Below are 20,840 nucleotides of genomic sequence, written 5' to 3'. Positions count from 1 at the left end.
TGCTCAGCGTCGGGCCCGCACCGCCTGCCCGGGGCTGTGGTGCCGCCTCCCCTGCTCTTCCTCGCCACGCTGAGCCCTTCGGAGCCCTCCTCCGACGCCCTCGTGTTTGGCTTGGCCTGCTGCGGGGGGCGCCTGCCATCATCCAGCCGAGGTGCTGAGGGGATGGAGCTCCTGCGGCCAGGGCGGGCTGAGAGCCCTGGGGCTGTTCAGCTGGAGAAGAGAAGCCTCAGAGGGGATCTGATCAATGCTGAGCAAGAGCTAAAGGGTGGGGGGCAAGAGGCTGGGGCCAGACTCTTGTCAGTGGTGCCTAGTGACAGGACAAGGGGCAACGGGCACCAACTGGAACCCAGGAGGTTCCATATGAACACAAGGAAAACCTTCTTTGGTGTGAGGGTGGCTGAGCCTGGAGCAGCTGCCCAGAGAGGCTGTGGAGTCTCCTGCTCTGGAGAGATCCCAAACCCACCTGGACACCATCCTGGGCACCCTGCTGTGGGTGAGCTGCTGGAGCAGGGGGTTGGATGAGATGATCCCCAGGGGTCTCTTCCAACCCTACCATGCTGGGGTTCTGTGATCTGACCCACTGTAGTGCTTGGGTTTAGGTAGCACCAAAAGCTCGGTCTCTCCTTGATACCCTCTCTGGTTGTGTTGGATGTTTGGTTGGTTTTTTTTTTGTCTGCTGCTGTCCTTGACAGCTCTGTGATCTTCCCAAGCTGCACTTGCCAGTTCTGTGTTCAGCAGAAATGGCATTTCCAAAGGTACATAATAACATGTATTAGAGACATGGTCAAAGAAAGGTCAAAGAAAAGCGATTTCTGCTTGTGGTGGAAGGTGTCATGTTTTAGAAGACTGCCTGAGGCTCCACTGCTCACATTTCCCCTTTCAGGATCTTGCGTTAATATCGGTTCCATTTTGTTTCTGGTGTGGATGGGATCTGATGTGATTATTTTGAACACTGTCCTGGCAGTCTCATTAGTGAGGTGTCCAAGTTCAGAGCTCCTGACTCCCACAGTTAAATGAAAAGAGACATTTTGAAGGTCAGGCTGTTAAGCAAAATGTCAGTTTTGATTGGCCAACAGATGACATTAATAAGAAAATTATTATTACTGACTGTGAGACTGTAGATAACAGGACTGTTATCCTGGAGAAGAGAAGGCTCCAGGGAGACCTTGCAGTCTTTCAGGACCTGAATGGGCCTAGAAGAAAGCTGGGGAGAGACTTTTTAGCAGAGCTTGTTGTAACAGGACAAGGGATGATGGTTTGAAACTAAAAGAGGGAGATTCAGACAAGAGAGAAGGGAAGAATTTTGGCTGCTGAGGGTGGTGAGCACCTGTCCCAGGCTGCCCAGAGAGGTGGTCGCTGCCCCATCCCTGGAACCATTCCAGGTGAGGTTGGCCGGGGCTCTGAGCAACCTGCTCTAGCTGCAGATGTCCCTGCTCAGGGCAGGGGGTTGGACTGGGTGACCTTGAAAGGTCCCTTCCCACCCAAACCATCCTGTGATTCTATGATTAGAAGGTTGGAGAGCTTGACATGGAAAAAATGTGAAGGATTTGGATTTACTGAGTGTCAAGAAGGAAAGGCTCAGGAGGATTTAATACCAGTTTTCCTAAAAGATGGTTATAGAGTAGACAGAGGCCCTTTCTTTGCAAACATGCACAGCAACAGGGTAAAAGGCAATGGGCACAAGCTTAAAATAAAATCTTCACTATAAGAGCAATTAAACTTTGGAGTAGGTTGGCTAGAGAAGTGGTGGAATCTCCCTCACTGGAAATAAACTCAAGACTTGGCTCGAGGGCCCTGTTTTCAATAGACAGTTGGTCCACGTGGTCTCCAGAGTTCCCTTCTACCATGGACTTCTCTGCAATCCTGTGGAGAAGTTGTTCATCAGTTAAGCACCAGGACAGGGCCGAGAGGGGCTGTGAGATCTCCATCCTTGGATGGATTTGACTGGGCTGAGCTGTTAGAGCAGAAAGCTGGACCAGGAGACCTCAGAGGTCCCTTCTGCCATGAGTCTTTCCACGACTGTATGAAGACAAGGTTCTCTGTGTCTGCTTCTTATCCTCAGTGTTTTCAACCCTGATGATTTTTTTCATTGAATTAAACTAGTGCAGTGTTGTGTGGTACTAATTATTTCTACCCTTTTAATCACAAGCCATTCAGTGATTATGTGCACATCTGCCAAAACTGGCCTAGTTTGTACTGTATGGAATGTTAATTGCTTTTTGAGCTGACTTTCTTCTTCACTGGCATTAGGGATGCTCTGAAGTACCTCACTGAAGCTCTTCAGTCCATCAATGAGGTAGAACTGGACAATGTAATTGAAAATGTCATCGATGCTGTTGAAAAACAATCCTGTGAGTAAACATTTCATTTCTTAAGCTTCCTGAGTTTATTTTATGGTTATCATTTTATTTTGACAAAGGCAGAGTTACTGGCAGCGTACAGACTAGAGGTGTCATTTTAGTCTGCTGGGCTGATGAAGATAAATGTGTTTGTTGACATTTTGTTTTGTTAAATACTGAAGTTTGTGATGTCAGCAAAAGGCAGGATAATTTTGCATTTCAAAAGCTGGCAGCCTGGTACCTCCTGACTTCTCCAAAAGGAGGGAAATTTTTCAGTGCCAGTTCTAAAGGCCCCAAGGTCAGCTTGTATGGATGTCTTTGCATTTGGGAGTATAATTTTCAATATTCAAATCAAGCAAAGAAATAATAAGAAATTAATTTGCTTATTATTTAGTAGGCCAGGTGGAGGAGAGTGTTGGGGTTGTTGACAGCTATAATCTGAGGAGCCTCACTGGGACTGCAAGAAGGGACAGCTGCACTCCTTGGTTCAGAGATCACTGCCCCCACATCCAAGTGGAGAGGGAGATGCCTGTGCAGCAGTGTAATGGTCCAGCCTTTTAACTTAAAGCAACTGTGGGTGGAGTTTAACTCTCACCTGGATGTTCTCTGCACTAGCCAGGCAGATGCTGCTGTGCTGTTCTGCCAACGTGATCTTGTGATGGTCACATTGGGCAGAAGGTGCTGCTAACATCAGGGCACTGAGGCACTGGAACAGTCTACCTGCTGGGTGTGTCAAAGTACATGGAATCCCATTCATTACTAAGTCCAAAAGTGAATTCTAGAAACCTCCTGGAAAATGGGCCCAAATGGCCAAGAAGAACACCAGCATTCTGGCTTGGATCAGCACTAGTGTGGCCAGCAGGAGCAGGGATCATCCCTGGGACTCAGCACTGGGGAGGCCACCCCTCGAATCCTGGGTTCAGCTTTGGGCCCTTCACTACCAGAAGGTCCTTGACGGGCTGGAGCGTGGCCAGAGAAGGGCAACGAAGCTGGGGAAGGGCCTAGAGCCCAAGTGTGGGGAGGAGCAGCTGAGGGAGCTGGGGGTGCTGAGCCTGGAGCAAAGGAGGCTCAGGGGAGACCTTCTGGCTCTGCACAGCTCCTGACAGGAGCCTGGAGCCAGGGGGGGGGCGGGCTCGCTCCCCAACGGGGACAAGAGGAAACAGCCTCAAGTTGCCCCAGGGGAGGTTGAGGTTGTCCCTGAGGAACAATTTCTTGCCCTTGAGGGTTGTCCAGGGCTGTGCCAGGCTGCCCAGGGCAGTGGTGGAGTCCCCACCCCTGGAGGGGTTTCCAAGCCGTGGAGATGTGGTGTGAGGGACATGGGGCAGTGGGGACCTGGCAGTGCTGGGGAATGGTTGGACTCCATGATCTTCAAGGTCCTTTCCAACCAGAACTGTTCTATGTTTCCCCTAAAAACATGAGATGCTCAAAGAGCTGAGCTTTGTCTGGTAAAGTTCTCACAACCCATTTGGTTCTGAGCGTGCCTGAAACTCCATCATCTGTCAGCAGGATTTTGTCTGGGGACTTCCTCCTGCTTACCTGGGGCTGTATGTCCTGAGCACACAGATCCAGTGTCCCTGCTCCTGTGTGCCATGGGGTGGTACCTCAGAATAGACCTGACACAGGCTGACAGCACAACACGTAGGAGTTGTAGCACCTTGAGTTAAAGGGGTGGCACTGGTGCCTGCCACGTGTGGGTCTCTACTCATCAGAGCTCATGAGAACCTGGAACATCCAGCTCTCTTCCAGTTTTTGGCTGAGGAGATTCAAATCCATATAAATGGGATCTAAATTAAATGCTAGGTGAGTTCAGGAAACCTTCCCAGCCTATCCTGTTTAAACCAAATTGAATCAAGAGCAGGCACATCCTTCTTCTGTAGTTCTACTGGAGCACAGGCTACAGAAGTTAAAGCTTTATATTCTTACTGCAGCAATGGGATAATAGAATCATTAAGGTTGGAAAGGCCTCTAAGATCACCAAGTCCAACCATCCACCCAACACTACCATGAGCACTAAACCATGCCCCAAGTGCCACATCTATGAGTTTTTTGAGCCCCTCTAGGGATGGGGACTCCAGCACCTCCCTGGGCAGCCTGGGCCAAGGACTCACCACTCTGCCAGGAAAGAAATTCTGCCTAATATCCACTTGAAACCTCCCCTGGCAGAACTTGAGCTCATTGCCTCTTGTCCTATCACTGGTTCCCTGGGAGAAGAGACCAACCCCCACCTCACTCCAGCCTTCTGTCAGGGAGCTGTGGAGAGCCAGAAGGTCTCCCCTCAGCCTCCTCCAGCCTAAACACCCCCAGTTCCCTCAGCTGCTCTTTATAAGACATGTTCCCCAGTATTCATGGCCAGACCTGACCCCAGTACTCAAGCTGTAGCCTCCACCATCCCTGGAGGTGCCAGAAACCACGTAGATGTGGCACTTCAGGACATGGTTTAGTGCTCATGGTAGTGTTGGGTTGATGGTTGGACTTGATGATCTTGGTGGTCAGCAACGTGTCTGTCTCCAAAATTGTCTTCATCAGTTTGACTACTGAGGACATCAACCTGTATGGCAACGTCCTGGAAGAAACTCCTCCTCCAGACCTCCTCCAAAGGTTTTCACCCTTTGAAATTTTCTTTTCAGTGTCCTGTAACATGATTGAACAATCCACAGTGGAAGCAGCCGTCCAGGAATGCAGCCAGGGGTCAGATGAGACTGTGTATGGTGACTTCAGCTTCATTGATTTGGGGTTTTGGGAGTTGATGTGCATTCCCTTCCTTCCTCTTGGGAAAGAAATGTCAGGAGTTGTCTGCAGTGCTGCTCGTGCAGTAATTGCTGTGTTCTCTTCTCTTCCTGGTACTGTCTTTGAGGGTTAGAAATGTTCCTTCCTAGAAAATTTGTTCTCCTGGATAGGCCTCCAGGGGGTTCTAAATATAATGGTGACATTGTGGAATTCAAATACTGTGGTTGTGTGTGAGGTGTGATCCAGGTGGAATATTAACCAATAAAATAAACCAATAGTTTCAGTGCAGAGAGACCTTTTTACTTCTCTTCATGTCTTTATTTCCTTTTGTCTGGTTTAAAATGATCTAAAGTTATTTTTGTGCCTTTCTTAAGATGTTTCTTCTCTGAAAGCTCTTGGAAGAGTTTTCTCTGCATGGTGCTTGTTTCTGCTTTTCTGTTTGTTTTGAGAGCTGTGATTGATTTGCACTCTCTGATAACAAAGTGGAGAGCAATTATTTGAGTTTCTGAGAGTTTTGGGGCTGTGATAAATGTTTCCTTTAGCATCTACATGATGTATTGACAACATAATCCAAAGTGGAAGAAATGGTTTGCTAGGTATGTCCAGCAGATCCTGTGATCACATTCTCAGTGGCTACACTGTGATCAATATTTTGTGCCACATGAGCCATGGCAAGGCTTTTCTGTGGTCATAGAGCAGAGGATGGTTAAGGAAAGGAGGTGTCTCCATCTCTCATTCCTAAATGAACTTCTGAAGTTTCCTCTTCTGAATTCAGAGATGTGGTAGCAGCCAACAGGCAGAGGGATGTGAGAGGAATGGTGATAGTGAGCAAAACAAACACAATTTTATCTGACATGTTCTGTTGCTGTTTGTTTCATCCACTTCATGTATTCTTATTTCAGAGAAAACGTTTTCAACATTATTGGAGCCTTTGATATCCCACGTTATATTTATAATTCAGAAAGAAAGAAGTTTATACCGTAAGTCTGGCTTGGGTGAAGTTGCAACCTCTTCTTGTTTTAAGAAAAAAAACCCCTTTATTTCTATAGGGTTAAAAGTCTGATTTCTAATCTTGCCTTCTTAGTTCTGCTCACCTCAAGTCTGAGAGAGAAAATGAGACAATTTTATTTCCTAGTCTCTAAGGAGCTAGTCAGACTGTGATAAATGCTGGCTCAGGAATAAAGGTGTTGATGGGTTTTTCCTAGTCCAGTAGGCTGGCACTGGAATGGGCACCAGCATCCCCTGTGGCAGAGGGGTCTGGGGTGTTACTGCCTCTGAAACTTTGCTGTTTATCAGATAGTAAAATGTCCAACCATGTTTATGTCATCTAATGAATCAAAGAGACTGTCAGGCTAAGGACAGATATCACTAAATATAGTTTGGAGGGTTGGGGTTTGTTTACATTTGGCTGTTTAATTTTATTTTTTTAGTAAATTGGGTCTATCTTGTTGCATGTATTTATTTCTTAGACTGTAGCTTGCAGCTCCCTGAAGCCCTGGGGGATTTCTAAGGAGAACTACAACAGCTAAAAAAGAAATATCAGGAGCAACTGGTGATTCTGGATGTCAGAGAACCAGAGAAGTAGTTGGAGGAACTGGTTGTAACTATTTTGCTGGCTAAAAAAATTACCTTTAATAGCAAGGAGCCCAGGCTGCTGGGCTAAAAAGAAGCCATGCTTTTGAAAAGCCCAAAGTGGTGGCAGCTGAGGAATGGGTAGCGGTTCATTGTGAGGGGTGGCAGTGACCCCCTGGTAACGTGCAGCTCATTTTCTGGCCTTGCCCCATGATTCTGCCAGTCTGGCAAATGAAATCTGTGTGTCTGCAGCTGGTGTTTTGTGCCAGCGCCAATTCCTGGCTTTCCAAGCTGTTGGAAGCAGAGAACACCATGAAGACACTTTCCAAATCCTCTTGTTCATGGCCACTTCAAAGAGAAAGGTGCTTTTTTAAAAAAAAACTAATTTCTGCAGAGCCCTGTTCAGGTGGGAAGATAAATCTCCAGGCCTGTGAGCTAGAGGGGAATTAAATGGATGAAGCTTTCAGAGTGCAGAAACACAGGACCCCTGGCAGAATCTTCCTCACTGAGGGAATAAATTATGCAGCAGTGTTACAGCTTTTGCAGCCTTCTACAACTTTTAGGTCAATACGGCATTTTTTGTCTGTGGAATGTACCTTTTCTAATCTGGATTTTGTTACACTTTTTGCAGCCTGTCAATGACCAATTTGCCTGTACCCAGTTTATTTGGAACTGCCAGGGATAAAGCAGAGCTGTTTCGTGAGCGCTACTCCATCTTACAGCAGGTCAGGAAGGGTTCTGCTCTGCTTAACAAAACACACAAACTAAATGCTGGGGTTTGTATCCTTCACGTGTTCAGCAGTGCTTTGTGGTGAGGTGCTTCTGTGAGCTACAGTTTAAATAAACTCAGAATGAGAACAGGACTTTTCCTAAAGTTTATCAAGTCTTCTCAGCTGGCACTGCACAGCAGGGTGGATTCATGTGCTTGTTGAGGTCAGGCAAAACTGAAGCTCCAGGAAGTTCTTGTTCAGGCACTCCTCAAAGCAAGGGAGTTTAGTTTGTTTATTCATTTCTCAGATTTCAAAATGCCCACTGAGAGCCATTGTCATCTCTTGGTGACACACACAGAACCCCAGCATGGTGGGGATAGGAAGGGACCTCTGAGGATCATCTGGTCCAACCCCCCTGCTCCAGCAGCTCACCCACAGCAGGGTGCCCAGGATGGTGTCCAGGTGGGTTTGGGATCTCTCCGGAGCAGGAGACTCCACAGCCTCTCTGGGCAGCTGCTCCAGACTCTGACACCCTCACACCAAAGATTTTTTTCCCTTGTGTTGAGATGGAACCTCCTGGGTTCCAGTTTGTGCCCATTGCCCCTTGTCCTGTCACTGGGCACCACTGAAAATCAGAGTCTGGCCCCAGCCTCTTGCCCCCCCATGGGCCCTTTAGCTCTTGCTCAGCATTGATCAGATCCCCTCTGAGTCTTCTCCAGCTGAACAGCCCCAGGGCTCTCCGCCTGTCCTGGCACAGAGATGCTCCAGGCCCCTCAGCATCTTCAAGTCAGTCCCTGAGCACGTGCTGCCTGCTTGTCTCTCACAACAGGGTCACAATCCTGTTCTCCTTTCTTCCCCTCACCCCAGGAGCTGCGATCCAGCTCCACCTCATGTGCCTGCTCACTCCCACTCCGTGCCCTGCCTCTGCTGTGCAGCCCAGCAGGAGCAGTGATGGGAAAGGGCATGAGCTGCTGACCAGATGCTTCAGTCTCTTTTTTTGGTCCTGATTTTTCAGGTCTCTGGACTACCTGCACTGAGCTGATCCACAGCACAGATCCTGCTCGGTGCTGGCAGGTGCTGCACAGACCTAACTGCCTGTGTGCAGCCCTGGCCAGAGGTGTGAGTGAGACTCTTGGACACAGGCAGACAGCAGGCACATAGTTCTGTCCATGCCACCCTGCTTGTCCTTTGGGCCACGTGGAGGAGAGACTGATCCCCACCTCACTACTTCAGGGAGTGTAGTGGTAGGACAAGGGGTGATGGTTTTAAACAGAAAGATTAGATTAGGTGTAAGGAAGAAGTTTTTCACTCTGAGGGTGGTGAGACACTGGCACAGGTTGCCCAGGGAGGTTGTGGATGCCCCAATCCTGGATATGTTCAAAACTAGGTTGGATGAGGCTTTGAGCAACCTGGTCTAGGGGGAGGTGTCCCTGCCCATGGCAGGGGAGATGGAACTAGATGATCTTGAAGGTCCTTTCCAGCCCAAACCATTCTGTGAAAACAGCAGGTTTCTGCAGCCAGCAGCTGGAGGTGTCCACAGGGTCTGTATCCTGAAGCCTTCTTTTCCTGATTGTGCTGTGCTCCTGCACCTCTTGGCATGGTGGTTTCACCCAGACTCTCTGCTGCACAGGTTTGGTGTATGATTGTCTGCTGTGCTCCTTTCTGACCTTCAGGCCACCGTGGGGGTGAGGGCTGCTGACTGGAACTGCTGCCTGTGTTCCTTGGCTTCTAGTGATGGGTTTGATCTGTGGGGAGGCTTCCAGGCTGCACAAAAAAACAGTGAAAGAAGAGAAAATTTCTACAATGCATTTTCTTCATGCTTCCTGCAGTTTATTTGTTAATGAAGCTTGCTCCTGTTATTAAAAATATATAATTAAATTAAGTGCTTATGTTTAGTAGGCCCTGCCCTGAAGAGAAACCAGCTTTTTTTCCACCAAATCAGCATTTAATACAGTTTACTTCCCCTCACTCTTGCACCTCTTCCTGCCAGGTAGTCAGAAATAACTTCTTTTAGAAGTGTTACAGCTGCTTTGATGTTACTTTTTTGGGCTTAGTTTTATTGCCCAGTATTATTGATCGATTTCTTAGAAGCAGATTCTTGTGGAAAGGACTGATTGTCCTCAAGAAATTAAATGTTGCTGAATAATAGAGAGTATGAAAAATGTAAACTGTATTTTGTGCAGTGGTTGTAATGAACTGGCTTTCTGACAGTGCTCATTCATTTTTAAACTGGATGACTTCAATTTTGGTTTCTGCAGAGGACTCACAGACATGAGTTGTTCACTCCTTCACCAGCCGTTGCTCATCCTGATGACAGTAAGAGCAAATTCCAGGTAAAAGAATCTGTTTTTTTTCCTTTTCTTTTTTTCTTGGAAAGGGAACTGTACTTGTGTTACACTTCAGTGCAGTAATAGTTCTTCAGTGACATCTTAGTTTGACATTCATTATGAGCAATCGATGGAAATGAGTTAGTTTGGATTATTTTTAGCCTGTGTGTCAAAAATGCAGTTGTTTGGCTCAGATCAGCCTGACCACCAAAGGGCTGAAAAGCAGCTGAGGAGCATGAGAGAAATGTGGCTCCCAGCAGAGGAAGGACATCAGCTGTTCAGCTCCTTACACTTTGCTTCCCTCTGCTTTGGGATATTTTCCCTGCTTCTTTCTTCCTTTTGTAAGCACTGAATGCACAAACCTACAACTGCAGGTCACAACTTTAGACTGTTCTGTCCCCTCTCAGCTCTCACATACCAAATGCTCAGGCTATATTATATAGTTATTATGTATTTTGTGAAAAAGATGAATGTGTGCATCACTGGGTGCCAGGTAACAGCTTTTGCTTTGCTCAGCTCCCCTGCTTCTCCCTGACCTTAGCTGAGCTGAGTCTGCATCTCCACCCAGGCTTCACAGGCAGCTCCCTCCCTTGGCTGCTTCCTCTCCTCCCTGTCAGCAGTTCAGCTCTTCTGCTGGTGATGTGGGTTTGTCTCTCTTCACTGCAGCTTGACAGACCAACAGAAGTTCATCCAGAGAGAGACCACAGAGAGCACAGTGTGTGGTGTGATCCTCTGGAGGGGTCTCAAAGGTTCCTCACTCAGAGTAGTCTGTGTTGGTTTGGGCTGGCCCTGCAGTTCACAAGGGATCCTGCTGAGGAACTAATCACTACAATTGACATTCTTAGGCAAGAGCAGAAATTGCCACTTGTCCTCTTCAGTTGTAAGCAAAATAGTCAGGATACGTATTTCCTCACTGAGCAGTTCATGCTGGCAGCTGTTACTGGGAATCTGTTCCTAACCTGGCTGCAGAAACATGTCCCACATTTTTCTTCTCAGCCTGTATTCTCTCCTAGCTCCTTTGTGCGTTCTGTAAAGGTGTGTGCTGTGTGGTGCTTTGTCTTGCTGGCTGAAGAGTGTGAAGAGTTTGATTCCATTCCTATTTAATTCTTTGCCTTTGGTTCCAGCTTAAAACAGTAGAAACTCTCTTGGGCAATACAGCTAAAGTGGGAGAAGTGATTGTGCTTGGGATGATAACTCAGCTTAAGGAGGTAGGTTGCTTTTTTATTGTGTAGTATCTAAGGCACCTTTCATTCTGTGTTATAATATATCAGAAAATGAGAAGACTTAAGTATCTCACCACCTTGTCCTGTCACATTAGTCAGTGGCAGAACTCCCATCAACGTCAGTGCTTTGAGACCTCAGAAGAGAGTTTCCCACAAGCAGTTGGTGCTGGTCTGTGAGGGGAAGTGTCTTTGTCTTCTCAGGACAGAATTTCATAATGCATTGTGTCAGCAGCCAGAACCAGCTCCAGGTTTTAGGCCTGCCCCTTCCTGAGATGCTGGAGCTTCCCGTGGCTGTCTGGGACTCTGTAGGGAAGGGGTGTGCCAGGAATCCAGACTGCAGGAGCTCAGCAGTAAGGTGCTGAGATGCACTGCCTGTAAACCAGTGTTTGCAGTTCTGTCTCTGTGTTCTAAGCTTATTAAACCCCACTAAATAATTTCTAAATGCTGACTGATGGATGATTCTGATTGAAATATCTATGTGTTTGAGCATATTTTGCTTTATTTATCCTGTTTTTTAGGGGAAATTTTTCCTAGAAGACCCTACAGGAGTCGTCCAGCTTGACCTTAGCAAAGCCATATCCTTTTTCTGTGCTGTCAGAGGTGGAGAAATCTCCTATAGACCTGGAGAATTTAAAATGGAATAGTAAATCAATACTGAGCATTAAAAAGGATGTATGGAGAATTGCAGCTTGTGCCTTTTTCCTTCTTTTTCAAATGCCTTAGTTGCTGCAGCTCAGTGCCCTTGCACAGAGACTGCCAGGACAATTTCTCCTGGTGGAAGCAAAGCATGTTCCTCCTTGTGGGCTGCTTCTGAACTTACCTCCTCAGCCACCAGATTAATTACTTGCCTGGCTCATAAGGCAGCCTGTGAACTTTCAGTGGTATCCAAATGTATTACACCAAACTTTGGCTAAAGATTAGCTTAAAAGTCCTGATCTAAGAAAAATACATTTCTTAACCTTCCTGCACCAGTTCCACAGTGGTTTATATACTGAGTCCTCCTTTGTTTTGGCAGAAGGTAAAGCAGACTGTTTTTCTTAGCCTGTAATAAGTTACTCTGTTAATGGCTGTTGCTGCAGTTCCACGTCTTGTCTCTTGACAGGGCTTGACCATAAGTGGAGTTTGTGAGTGAGATTTTTGGCCATAACCCTTTCCTGTTACCTCACTGGCTCTGGAGGCAGAGAACAGAGCTCTGCAAAATTGGTGGTTTCCAGCCATGGGGGTGGGATGGGAGCATCTCTAGCAGCTCTGAGCTTTGGCCTTAGTTAGCCTGGCTCCAGCATGCTTGGAGGAGATATGACTAGGTTAGGAAGACAGCCCAGAATAACCCAGCAGTGTGATTTAACAATTGGAAAATGCTGCTTTTTTGTTGGCAAAGCTTTGCCAAAGTCTTATTTTCTAATGTCACAGAACCATAGAACTATTTGGGTTGGAAGGGACCTTGAATATCATCTAGTTTCAACCCCCCTGCAAGGGGGGGAAGGGACACCTCACACTGGACCAGGTTGCTCCAAGCTCCATCCATAATGTATGTGATGTTTAAAATGTATGTAGTAAATAGAAGTTTGGAGCAGAAATGCTGGTGGGGACAAGTGTCACCCAATGACTTCTGTTCCTTTAGCAGATGGGACAGTTCTGGAGACAAGGTGCAGTTTGATGGAGACTCTTCTGGAGCAGGGCCAGCAAAATTGATTCTGGTTCCCCTACATTCCCACTTGGTTGGGTTGAGAAGGTTGTTTATGTGGCTGTGCAGCAAAGCCATTCAAAGAAGTGTCTGGGGTAAAAAAAAATAGTTGGTTTCTTGCTCAGCTTGTCTTTCAGCCAGGGAGTTCCATGGTTTGGTTCAGCACTGAACAGCAGAGGGACTGGTGCTGCCACAAGGGAGGGATTGATGGAGGCTGGGACTGACACAGCTGCCAACATCTGGCTCATGGCTAGGACTTGATGTTGTTAGAGAAACTCAAAGTGATTTTCTTGTTCAAAAATCTCTTAGGTTGGTATGAAGATGAAGTGTTTCATGTGAACGCTTTTGGATTTCCACCTACTGAGCCTTCTGCTACCACTAGGTATAAAAGTGACTTTTGGCAGCCTCCCTCCATGTTTTGTTACAGTTTCTGTGGTAGTGTGTTACTATTTTAGAGTTTCTGTGACAATAAAGTGTGCTGGTCTTCCCCAAATGCTTCAGAATAAATAAAGTTTTAAGGAAGCAATTTTGGACCTGCTGCACTACTTGGGCCAGCACTAAAGCTTGTAGTCTTGGCAGAAAAACCCTTCCAAAGGCCCCTGGGTTCTGTGCATTAATAACAACTGGGATCCAAGCTCTTCTCAGTTGCAGAACTAGGTAACTATTATATGGGAATAAGCAATTCCTTGTTGCTCAGAGAATGGAGGTGGGAAAGAGCCCAGGACAAATATTACCCTGGGATGATGTGCTGAGTTACAGCAGGGCAGTGCTTCTGCTCCATGTCCAGCTCCTCTGCTGCCATTTCCCTTCCTGGCTTTCCCCTTGGAGTACTAAATGATTATTGATACCATCTGAGCTCCTGATCCTAATAATAGTAATTATTAAAGTGGTTTAAGTGAGTCATAATCAAAACTACTAATGATTTGAGAGGAAAACAGAACTAACTTGAATATTTTAACGATGTAGGGCCTTCTATGGGAATATAAACTTCTTTGGAGGGCCTTCTTCAGCTTCAGTAAAGGCTTCTGCAAAACTAAAGCAGCTGGAGGATGAAAATGAAGATGCCATGTTTGTGTTTCTTTCTGATGTGTGGCTGGACCAAGCAGAAGTTCTGGAGAAGCTTCACACAATGTTTTCAGGTAGGTGAATCATGGAATAATTTGGGTGGGAAGGGACCTTTCAAGGCCACCCAGTCCAACCCCCTGCCCTGAGCAGGGACATCTGCAGCTAGAGCAGGGGGCTCAGAGCCCCGGCCAACCTCACCTGGAATGGTTCCAGGGATGGGGCAGCGACCACCTCTCTGGGCAACCTGGGCCAGGGGCTCACCACCCTCAGCAGCAAAGAACATCTTCCTTCTCTCTAGTCTAAATCTCCCTCTTCTGAGTGAGACCTGCTGTGACTCTGAGCCTTGGTTTAGGGGATTTTTACCATTTCTCTGAGCCCTTTGCAGCCTGGGTGGATGGAGCTGACCAGTGCAGCAAGACACTAGAATCAGCCCAACTGTTGCATTTCTTGGTAGGATCTCACTCAACCCAGGCCCAAAGCCAGTGATACCTCATGCTAATTTTAGTAACAGCTATTTGCACTTGATGGTTGCTGTTACATTTCTTTTGGATCTTTCTCTGATGGCTTTACAGATTGGATTGGAGTCTATTTTTGCAAGCAGACACTTCCTTTTCATAAATCACAAAGTACTAATATTGGTTTGGACAGCAGCCATTTTATGTACTGTGACAAGAACATTTCCCTTGCTCATGAAAGTTCTTCCTAAGCTTAGTTTAAAGAAAACTTCTTGCTTCATGGCAGCTCAGCAGTCCCTCCAATGCTTTCTAGTTCTACCAAGGAAAAAAAATGTCAGTTCCTCTTAAAATACAAACTGTTTCTTCCACACATCATCACATTAAGAATGTTGACAACATTTGGATAGCAAGCATCTGCCAGAGCTGTGAATTGCTTCTTTGTATTCCAGAGCAGTTTTGGAACAGCTTGTCCTGGCTGTTTTAGGTAGAGTGGAAGTGTGAGAGGGTGGCTGCTTTAAAAATAAGCAGCATGAAGTTTAAGGGTGGGGAACAGCTACTCACCTAGAGAAAATTGGATACAAATTACCACACCATATCCAGGAGTTGGGAAGACAATTCACCATCTTGATCAAAGTTGGTGAGATCCTTGGAGGAAGCTGAACTTGACCTAAGATTGCACTTGCTGAAGGAATAAAGGGACTTTGGGCAGTGAGGTTCATGTTCTGAACTCAATTGCCAAAGATGCCAACACTGCATTTACTACTTTGAGACTTTTTTTAATTGGCAAGTAATAACTTTCATAATTATATACTAAAAATAATGGCTGAGTGGAACTGCAAGGAAAAAAACCCTTGATGAGCCATTTGGTATAAACAATTCTGTCCTATTTACCAACTGGATTGAAAAATAGTGAAGTAAATCCAAGTGTGGTGCTGCCTGTTAGGAAAAGGGAGAGTAACCTGGAACGTGAGGTGAATGCCTGAGCAGATATTTTTATTTTAGGGATGGAATTGGGTTTCCTTTTTAACTCCTCCTTATAAAACCTGTGTTTCTGGGTGATTAGTGATACTGTGAGGGATTCATCAGGTTGTCAGGATGCTCAGGCAGTTCCAGTCACCAGTGCTTTGCAGTGCCAGGGAGTGAATTAAATGTTGGTAGAGCCCTTGAATTGGAGTGATGCTTGAAGATTAATAGTAATCCATTGCTACCTGCTCACTGTTTTTCTCTTTAAGGAAAGAGAGTGTTTTAAAATGGTATTATTTGTTATAAATGTACTTTGTGTAATTATATGGCTGGATCAATAGTTGGAGACACACAAATGATGTTGTTGGAACTGGGCCTGCAAATAACAGAGGGCTTCCTCTGAGGGACACTTGTACTTTGCCATCATCCTTTTTAAGCTAAAAAAGTCCTGTGTGGAGAAGATACTTCAGGTGTATTAACAGCAGCAGATCTTGAAGTGCTGTTTCAGTTTCTGCCTCCCAAGGAATGGAACGGACTGGGGGCTGAAATGCTGAAAGATTCCAGAGTGAATGGCTGTACTCACAGATCCTCTGTTTTCCCAGGTTATTCCTCTGCACCTCCAACCTGCTTTTTCTTTTGTGGGAATTTTTCATCTGCACCATATGGAAAAGGTCAAATTCAGTCACTGAAAGGTAGGGAAGCCTTGGTATACACTCAGATACATATGTTAAACTAAAATAATGATGGCAAAACAAATGAAGAGAGCAGAAAAGAAACCCTTCTTTCCCAAGTGACATATTTTTTAATGTGCTGAAGCATAAGGGTGATTCATGTAATAGCTGTTTATTGTCTAACCAGGTGTTGTATCACAGGTTTTTGTTTTTCCTGACTCTAGGTTCCTTGAAGGCTCTTGCAGATATTATATGTGAATATCCCAGCATTCATAAAAGGTACACAGCTAAGGGAAATCTTCTTTTTGTGAAACCTCTGCTTTAATTACTTTAAGAAACTCTCAGGTACTGTGTTTTCTCATTACTGTGAGAAGGACAGCACGCTGGTCTTGGGACAGGCCTACAAGTTTGTTTTGGGAGCATTGTAAGGTTTTGATTTTATCTAAAATAACTTGTTCATGGTAGCAGCTGTTCTGTGAAACTGCCTCTCCCTGGAACATCTTCCACATGGCTTAAACATGGCCCATGGTTCCCCAAAAGTGCTGTCTGGGTAAGCCCTTCTCCCCTGGAATTCTGTTGGGTTCTGCCCGAGCTGTGCTGCTTTATGAAGTGATGTTGAAGCCTTGGTGGCCACTACAAGCACCTCTGGACCTTCTCTACCAGCCCAGGGCAGTGTCTCTTGAAACACTGGCTGCTGTGTCCACAAAGACATCTCCTTTCTGTCTTGTCCATACACAGTTCTCCATGATTGGAAGTGTGAGAGCTCACCAAAGCAACCCCATCCTGCAAAGGAATCTTGTATTTATCCTTTCTGGTGTCCCTGCTCTGTGGGAGTCCCATTCCAGGCCTGGAGAACTAAATCCCCCTCTATAGAGATTTGAATACACAAAGGAAAATAAAACTAGGGAGGCAGCCAGGCTTATGCTGTCTGGCTTCTGACTTTGCAATTCATAACAGGAGCTCTCAAGTAGAGCTAGTTCCTAAAATGGGCCCAAAACCAGGACTGACCTCAGCCTGCAGCTCTTGAGCTGTGTGTGGGATGTGAGTGAGCACGTCTCCTGTGCTGATCCTCCATCCTGTGTCCTGCTGCTGCTGCCAAGTTACCTGGGGTCCCTTCATGGGATCCTGGAGCTCAGCTTGGTCTGTCTCCCTGCTCACAGTCAACCCCCCTTGCACAGTGACTGGTTTTTAAGCTTTCCTTCACTTCAGGGAGGAGTGGGCATGTCTCTCATGCCTTAGCTGCAATTTATGTGGTTCTTAAAGCCAGGAGGAGCTGTCATCTCTGCCCCAGCAGGGGTTATCTGCACACATCTGTGGAGTAACAGCTGCATGTCACCAACCTTGAGATACTTCTAGATCACCTCCTATCAACATGAAATATTCATCTTTTTACAGCAGTCGATTTGTGTTCATCCCTGGCCCTGAAGACCCTGGTCCTGGTTCTATTTTACCAAGGTCAGTTTGTTTCACTCTCTCGGGTTTTGGAATTTTGAGTTCAATAGTTCAAGCTGGTGCAGAGTTGTGGCTGATCCATCAGTTGCTATTTATTTTAGACCTCCCCTGGCTGAAAATATTACTGAGGAATTCAGGCAGCTGGTGCCATTTTCAGTTTTCACCACAAATCCTTGCAGGTAATGGTGTAACTTTCTGCTATATATTTTATATCTTCCTTCTGTCCAGTCTAAATCTCCCTCTTTTAGTTTCAAACCATCACCTCTTGTCCTGTCCCAAAAGACCCTGCTGAAAATTGTCCCCAGCTTTCTTCTAGGCCCCTTGAAGTCCTGGCAGGCCCCTAGAAGGTCTCCCTGGAGCCTTGAAACGTGCTTTTTCTAGTTCCTGTAGCAGAGGGAGCCCAGCTTTATAATGCAGCTCCCAATCTTTTAGTTTTATCTCCATTTATTTCATTTCATGAACGTTTTTTTGTTTAGGATTCAATATTGCACCCAAGAAATCATTCTCTTCCGTGAAGATCTGGTGAACAAGATGTGCAGGAACTGCGTCCGCTTCCCTGGCAGCAACATGGACATTCCCAGCCACGTGAGTAGGCTGTGTCCAGCACTTCTGGAGGGGAGGAGACCTCCTTGGCGTCTTTCTTGCTGATTTAGGGTGCTGTGATCTGCATCCTCACCACACAGGGCAAGAGGAACCAAGAGGGTTTGTAAGGAGGATCTATACATTTACTCTCCTCACCTCTCTTTGCAGCTTGACAGTAAAATACTGATGGATGGCATCAAGTCCTTCTTGTTGTCTCCCTTGCCCTTGAATGCAGAACCTCATGGCAGCTGATTTTTGGTACATGAGCACCAGCAATGAATGTCATACCAAGAAACACTGATCCCCAAAGGCAAACTTTTAAAACAAATGACTTTTTTTTTCAGATGTGATCAATTAACCAGCAACATTTGCAGTAAAGCAGCGTGTCCCTTTTCCCAAAGGTCACCTGCTGCTTCTGCCTTCTCCCTTGAAGTCTTAATCCTGTTGTTGATACATCACCACAGCTCTCCCAGTTATGATTCTAGCTAATGAATGCACAGCAGGAGTTGCTGGGATTTACTGATATAATTGGATGAGAATGATCCAGGCAGTGCTGGCTCATTGCAGTGATGGATGGAGCCTGTTCCCATTTATTTTACAGGCCTTTTTGTTGTTGTTTGACTTGGAAACTTCTTTTAGCTCTTCCTTCCTTTGCTCCATCACAACATTGCTCAGTCCAGGGCACTTACTCCTATGGGCCTTTCTCATGCTTGGAAGGGAAGTAACCACCAAGGAGATGAAGAATTATGTGTTGCCACTCCTCCTGCAGATGAGAGTCCTGGGTTGCCTTTGCACACTCCAGTTTTTCTCTGCCTTTTCTGCCTCTCACTAGATCTTTTTAATTCCACCATCAGTGTAAAAGAAGAATGAGGGAGGGAAATTTTGCTGCTAGATTGAATTATTAGTGCCTTTAGGCCTTGGACAGTATTAGTGGAATAGCTGGGACATTATTTTCTTCCAGCAGAGCCTCCCACCAAGTTGCTGCATTGATTTTGGCCCTTTGGGGAAAGCAGAGCCTAACAGCAGCTCCGTGATTGATTAGAGATAACAAAAGCTTTCAAGGGGCTTGGAGGAGTGTCAGGAACCAAAATACCCTGGCTGAAGTTGGCCAGCTGAAAAAGAGAATTTCAGGGAGTAGCTGGTGCCTGGAACAGGGCAACTCCCAGAATAGCCAAAGGAATCAAAAGCATTTGGGAATCAAACAATTCCCTCAGTTCAGGGAAAAGATTCTAAGTGTGGGTCAAGGAAGCCACAAGGTAAAACAAAAGCCCAGAAAATGAAAGTTATGGCAGCGTGGGCACCTCCTGGGTTGGAGGAACAGTTCAACAGATTCTGTTGGAGAGTCTGATGGATGAAATAGTTTTGACACCCTCAAATATAGGTGGTTACACTCTAGAAGGGATTTGGTGCATTAAAAAGAAAACCACAACACAACAAGCAAAGCAGAAATCATTCATAATCAGAGCCAAAACAACATCCCCAGCTTCCAGGTTTCTTTATTACCAGGGCATTAGCATCTGCAGGAGTGAATTTGAGGCGTAGAAAACAGCTCCCACTCACTCTTTGTGTTTATGTTCCAGTTTGTAAAGACAATATTATCCCAGGGGCACCTGACGCCGCTCCCCCTGTACGTGAGCCCTGTGTACTGGGCCTACGACTACTCCCTGAGGGTCTACCCCCTGCCAGACATCCTCATCATTGCAGACAAGTACGACCCCTTCACTGTCACCAACACCGACTGCCTGTGCATAAACCCTGTAAGATTTCCTTCCTCTTTCCCAAAACACCAAGGGGACACAGCCACGGGCAAGTGCCTCTTCCTCTTTGTACAGGATTTTACTCACATGACTGTGGCATCTGCTTTTTTTCTTTCCAGGGTTCATTTCCAAGGAGTGGATTTTCATTCAAAGTATACTACCCCTCCAACAGGACAGTTGAAGACAGGTAAATCTTATTCAGCTTCTTAATCTTATTTCCTGGCTTTCTCATTATCAGGAAGGACACAGAAAATTGATTACAGAAACAGAGGGAATGTTGTAGCAGTTGAACGTAGACATGTGCTTCATACGTAGGCAGTGTAAGAAATCCAAATATCTGGAACTAAAATAATAAATTTAGGAATCACAGTCATGTAACAACAATGAGAAGCACAACCCAAAAGTAAAAGAAAAGACAGACCTTACAACATGATTTCCAGTGACTGGGAAACAGTTTAATTGCTGGAGATGATGCTTATGTAGGTTAATTACAAAATTCTTGGTTCATTTTGTGATCATAATCAAGCCCAGAAACAACTTTCAGGGTTTGATTTAATGTATTTTAAATCTGTACTTACTAATTCCAACCATGGTTGGCCAATGCCTGGTAAAAAGGCTGGCTGCAAAACAGTATTAAAAACCATCAAAGGCCTTAAAATTTGCTGATTGGAAGTAATGATGGTAGAAACCAATGGGAAAAGGGCAAATTTATCTGCTTTAATTTCACATCTTGTTGCAGAAGTTGTGCTTTTCTCAGACTGGGGTGTGTGACGCCCCCACCCTTCCAAGGGTATTCATAATAGCTCTGCCCATGTAACCTTGACTTGAACACAGAAAATGTTGTACCACAAGATGCGTTAGGTCTTTAAATAGCTTAAAACATTATCAAGCCTTTCACAAATGAAGAAATATTATAGGGAACTATCTTTTAATAAAACTAAATACTGGTTTTGTTTGTTGTTTGCAGCAAGCTTCAGGGTCTCTGAATTTCTGCCAGACTGTGGAAAGGTAGTGAGCCCCTGTGCAGCCAACAGCAGCACTCGTTTGGGATGGGTTCAGTTTTAACGTGTACTGCAGACTGTTTATAATAAACATCAAAGCCAAAAGTGGTGTATTTTGTGCACAAATGACCTAAAGGGTTGTGAAGGTGTGTCCCAGGCTGCCCAGGGCAGTGGTGGAGTCCCCACCCCTGGAGGGGTTTCCAAGCCGTGGAGATGTGGTGTGAGGGACACGGGGCAGTGGGGACCTGGCAGTGCTGGGGGAACAGTTGGACATGATCTTAAAAGTCTTTTCCAACCTAAATAATTCTGTGA

General features: G+C 45.8%; 1 protein-coding gene across 1 annotated transcript; it reads left to right on the top strand.

Annotated features, from left to right (window-relative positions):
• Positions 1–2,250: 2,250 nt before the first annotated feature.
• Positions 2,251–20,513, top strand: POLE2 (polymerase (DNA directed), epsilon 2, accessory subunit; the record flags this gene model as incomplete). Its single annotated transcript, XM_008935852.1, has 18 exons — positions 2,251–2,351; positions 4,967–5,042; positions 5,969–6,046; positions 7,270–7,363; positions 9,607–9,681; positions 10,800–10,883; positions 11,417–11,473; positions 11,868–11,916; positions 12,892–12,964; positions 13,549–13,721; positions 15,668–15,757; positions 15,961–16,015; positions 17,132–17,191; positions 17,290–17,367; positions 17,665–17,773; positions 19,351–19,527; positions 19,647–19,714; positions 20,495–20,513. Coding segments are annotated over 18 exons (1,516 nt in total), but the record flags the coding sequence as incomplete, so codon positions are not given.
• Positions 20,514–20,840: the final 327 nt, after the last annotated feature.

This window comes from Merops nubicus, unplaced genomic scaffold (assembly GCF_000691845.1).
Source record: "Merops nubicus isolate BGI_N331 unplaced genomic scaffold, ASM69184v1 scaffold25022, whole genome shotgun sequence".
NCBI classification, from domain to species: domain Eukaryota; kingdom Metazoa; phylum Chordata; class Aves; order Coraciiformes; family Meropidae; genus Merops; species Merops nubicus.
This window is presented reverse-complemented; position numbering and strand designations above follow the sequence as displayed.